The sequence below is a fragment of the Chinchilla lanigera genome, unplaced genomic scaffold (genome assembly GCF_000276665.1).
Source record: "Chinchilla lanigera isolate Chin_1 unplaced genomic scaffold, ChiLan1.0 scaffold00063, whole genome shotgun sequence".
NCBI classification, from domain to species: Eukaryota; Metazoa; Chordata; class Mammalia; order Rodentia; family Chinchillidae; genus Chinchilla; species Chinchilla lanigera.
Window position 1 is genome coordinate 12693183 of NW_004955464.1, and position 4615 is coordinate 12697797.

A 4615-nucleotide genomic window follows, 5' to 3' on the forward strand; every position below is an offset into this window, starting at 1 on the left:
CTCTAGTTCAGACTGGCCTTGAGCTCACTTTGTAGCCCAGGCTGGCCTCAAACTCAGAACACCTTCCAGCCTCAGCCTCCCAGTGCTGTGATTACAGGCGGGCATCACCACCTCCGACTCAAAGTGATTCTCTTGCGTCAGTCTCCCATGCCTAGCTGAGCCTTTCTTTTCTTCTGGTTTTTTTGAGACAGGATCTCACTGTGTAGCCCAGGCTGGCCTTGAATTCATGGCAATCCTCCCACCTCAACCTCCCAAGTGCTGGGATTATAGGCATGCGCCACCATGCCCAGCCTAAGCATTATCTAAAGTCTAAATTCAAGTGTTTTTCTTCTTAACCTTCCCCATAAGACTTTAGAAGCTTTGTTTCTAAATAGCTCTACCAATTAATTTACCAGTACTTAACTGACATGTTACTGACTTTTATTGTCCTCTTAGACTAATTAGATAGTCAGGCAATTTTCTACCAGTTAAATTCTTGGAAGGGAAGGAAGGAATGAAAACTATTACTAGGGGGGGCTGGGGATTTAGCTCAGTGGCAAAAGCGCCTGCCTGGCAAGCGCAAGGTCGTGAGTTTGGTTCCTGGTACCGGAGAAAAACCAAAAAAGAAAACTAATACTAGGATTTAACCCAGACTGTCACAACTTCTCCATCCTCCTCTTGAGTTCTTTCACCTACAGAAGAAATTAAACACTTTACACTGTATTCATGTATATCAAATAAATTTACTCAAACAAAAACCAGCTGGGCATGGTAGCGCACGGCTGTAATCCCAGCACTCAAGAGGCTGAGGCAGGATCCTTTCGAGTTCAAGGCCAGCCTGGGCTACAAAGTCAGCTCAAGCCCAGCCTGAACTGCATAGTAAGACCCTGTCTCAAAAAAAACGAAAAAACCCCACCAGGGCCAAGTATGGTGGCACACTTCTGTAATCCCAGCACTTGGGAGGCAGAGACTGGAGCATCACCAGAGGTTCCAGGCCAGTGTGAGCTAACTAGTGAGTTCAAGGCTAGCTTGCTTGTCTCAAAACAAACAAAAGACCCAAACACATACAATTGCTCATTTTTAGTTTGCATTTATGTTGAAAAAACTTTAATTTTTTTTCTCGAGGCACATACATAATCTCCTGTAAATGACATTACAGAGAACTGAAGACTAGTTCACTAACCGAACAGGCTAAACACAGATGACACCTTCAATATGCAAGAGAAATTTGTTCATACTTTTACCTGTGAAAAACACACACCTTTTAAGTATTGGAGGAGTGACAGTCTCTGGAAGTAGATACTGACTTCTACAGTCATCAAGGTAGCACCATAAAAAGGAATTCTTTGTTTTGTGAGGCAGGGTCTCCCTATAAAAAATAGCCCAGGCTGGCCTCCAACTTGCAGTGATCCTCCTGCCTCAGCCTCAGCCTTCCAAGAGCTTTGATCACAGGCAAGTGCCACTACTCCCAGCAAAAATTCTTTTTACAACAGATACACACAGAACTATCTTGGTTCCATTAAGTCAATGGGAAAGAGGCAGGTATGCTGGCAAACACCTGTAATCCTAGAACTCAGGAGGGTGAGGCACGAGGATTACATACTGGAGGCCAGCCTGCACTACATAGCGACCCTGTCTCAAAAAATAAGTAAATAAATAAATAAAATTGATAAACAAATATAAATGGGAGTTCCCAAGTGATTCTGAAGGTAGCTTGAGAACCACTGGTTTTCATGGACCTACTAGGGAATGCAGAGACAAGAAAATCTCTCATCAACCTACTAAACTTAAAGTCAACTAAACCGGTGGTGGTGAACCTCTGTAATTCCAGAACTCCTGAGGCTGACGAAGGAGGATCACTGAGAAGTCAGAGGCCACTTTGGGCTACATAGTAAGTTTGAGGCCAGTCTGGGCTGTTTTTTGTTTCAAAAAATCAAAAAACGGCCGGGTATGGTGGCGCACGCCTGTAATCCCAGCACTCGGGAGGCTGAGGCCTGAGGATCATTGCGAGTTCGAGACCGGGCTACAAAGTGAGCTCAAGGCCAGCCTGAACTGCATAGTGAAACCCTGTCTCAAAAAGACAAAAAAAAAAAAAAAAAAAAAAAAAAAAAAGGAAGGAAGGGAGGGATTAAGAGAGAGAGGGAGGGAGGGAGGACAGTCAACTAAGTTATAAACTGATAGAAAAATCAAACAGCAACCTTTTCTTTAAAGGACAGTCGACTAACTTCTAAAGTGCACAAAAGAAGGAAACAAATAGAACCAGGCCCCTAAAAAACAAGGGAGGATTAAGAACTCAGATCTACTGTACGGAAAACAGCACTATTCCTCGAAACGAGGGCGTTTGTTTATTATTCAAAAGTAGTTTATGCCTGAACGGCATTGTGCCTCTTTCAAAGTACTCGCATCTTTTCCTTCCCGTCCTTCCACTATACTGTGTGCATACTACCGCGTCACCTGGCAACAGGTGAGAACTGAGAGCTATATGCAGCTCCTCTGAAGCAGCCTGCCTCCTGCCCAAACTCTAAAGAATACGATGCTCCCCAGCACAGTCAGGGGTTCTGAGGGTAGGTCCTGACAACTACGCTGTGAGGGAGGAACCAGGTGTGCAAGGCGGCAACAGGAAGAGGTACACAGCGCCGCCCCGCCTAAGTTCCAGCAGGTTGCTCCGGCCGCAGCGGCCCCAAACAATGGAGTTTTCCCGCCTCCTTAAGGCTCCGCCCCCTGCTCCAGAGCCGGCGGAGCGCAGCGCGCAAGGCCCCGCCCCCGGCACAGCCCCGCCCACCCGAGCCCTCGGGTCCGGCCTCCCTCCTCGTGCACGGTTTTTTTCTTTTTTTTTTTTGGCGCCAAATCTGTTGGTCTTATTCCCCGGGTGTCTGGGGACTCCACCGGAAGGCGCACACTAGAAGCGCGCGGACGGTAGAGCATGAGGGAGGATCGGCGCGCCCCGCCCAGCCTCCCCACCGGCGGTCCCGGGCCGGGGGAGGAAGACAGGGGCCAGAGCCGGAGACGGCGCCGCGGCCCCCGGCAAGATGGCGGCCGCGAAAAGCGGGGCAGGGGGCGCCAGCCGCCCGCCGTTACCGCCCGCGCACGGGCTCCCCGCGGAAGCGGGGCTGCTCCGCTGTCCAGACCCGCCCGCCTGTGGGCAGCTGCTCCGGGGAAAGCAGTCCTTTCTCCGCTCGTCCACGCCTCCGGCGGAGCCCCAGCCCACCAGCCCTCCCCACAGACTCCGGCCAGTGCCTCAGGATCGTCACGGTCTCGCTTACTTGTCGGCGGAAACTAGCTCCGCGGCGATGGCAGCTGTGGCTGTGGACTCTGTGGCCATCGTTCCCCTGAGGTGGCGGGCCACTGGACGGAAACGAGCCTGTGGGAGAAACCGGGAATGTGGGACACCAGAACCTCCCCTACGGACAGAAAATGGCAGATTGGAGACCCCGCGCGGCTAGCGTTCCCTTATATACCAGGGCCTTTGCCCCGCCCATCCACTTCCGGATCCCCCCGCGGGTTTAAAGGGCCAGAACTCAAGCCTCCTTTCTATCCCAAGGACACTCCCGCTCTCCTTGTACCGCTCTGCGGGCTGCCTGACTTCTCCGACCCGCTTGCCCTCTCCGACCCGCTTGCCCTCCCCAAGCAACTTCCTGCCCCTGTAGCAAGTGGCTTAAGAAGAACTAGAATCTTCGGGTGTCAGACTGCAGCTTCCACAAAAAGTGAAGCCCGTACTGCTCCGCATACGTGAACGGGGTAGCTGAAGGGCTCCCTCTGGCTCGGACACCCGACAAAGGTGACTGAGATTTTCTCCCTGTCCGCTGTCTTAACGGATGGATACACAAGTGCTGAGCACGGGTCCAGCAGTAACGGCCAGAACTGACCTCGGTGAGAGACTCGTGGCTTTGAACCTCAGCAACTACTGACGCAAGATCAGGCTGCTCTAGAATTGGTTACATCTGAAACTACCGCGTTTTTTTCAAAGTCAGGGGGTTGCAGCGGAAGGAGGCTGGCTCCGTCCCTTTGGGCCCGCCCCCTTCGGATAACCCAATCCGCTGATGCAGCCCGCCTAGGCCCCACCCAGACTCCTAATCTGCTGGTGTAGTGCTTCCCAGCCCTCTGCTACCACCGAGGGCTAATCTCATGGAGTGTTGGCCGCTTGGAGGTTACCGTACTTAAACACTCTAAAACTGTTAAATGTCATTTAACTAACAGTGGGTCCCTCAAACGCATGCTTTATTTTCTACTGTAAATTTTTACTTTAGTGTTACAGTCGACGGCTGTGCGTCTCAGGACCTTTCCCTGAGTGATACAGGGAGCCATCTTTGTTTACCCACTTGGTACAAGGAAAGGCAAGGTGTGTGCACACGTGGAAAAGTGTAAAACCAGGATTTATACCCATATGATGCTCCGTGGAACAGTTTTTGCGTATGTCTTCCTGAGCATCAGTGAGGGTAAAATACACCCACAGAAGCCGAGTGCGGTGGCGCACGCCTGTAATTCCAGCACTAGGGAGGCTGAGGCAGGAGGATCATTGCGAGTTCGAGGCCAGCCTGGACTACAAAGTAAGCTCAAGGCCAGCCTTAACTGCATAGTGAGACCCTGTCTCAAAAAGACAAAACAAAACACCACCCACAGCACTCAAAGATTTGTT

General features: G+C 51.1%; 1 protein-coding gene across 3 annotated transcripts in view; it reads right to left on the bottom strand.

Annotated features, from left to right (window-relative positions):
- The window catches only part of Nasp (nuclear autoantigenic sperm protein (histone-binding)), a 29972-nt gene extending 26133 nt beyond the window's left edge, over window positions 1-3839 (bottom strand). Inside the window, exons 1-2 of one of the 3 annotated variants that reach the window (XM_005398699.2) lie at window positions 3709-3839; window positions 3243-3340 (exon numbers count right to left, since the gene is read on the bottom strand). In XM_005398699.2, coding sequence (XP_005398756.1) covers window positions 3243-3301 — 59 coding nt within the window. In that variant the 5' untranslated portion in view covers window positions 3302-3340; window positions 3709-3839. Of the gene's footprint in view, window positions 1-3242; window positions 3663-3696 lie in introns of those variants that run through there. The other 2 variants (XM_005398700.2, XM_005398701.2) reach the window with 2 other exon arrangements.
- Window positions 3840-4615: the final 776 nt, after the last annotated feature.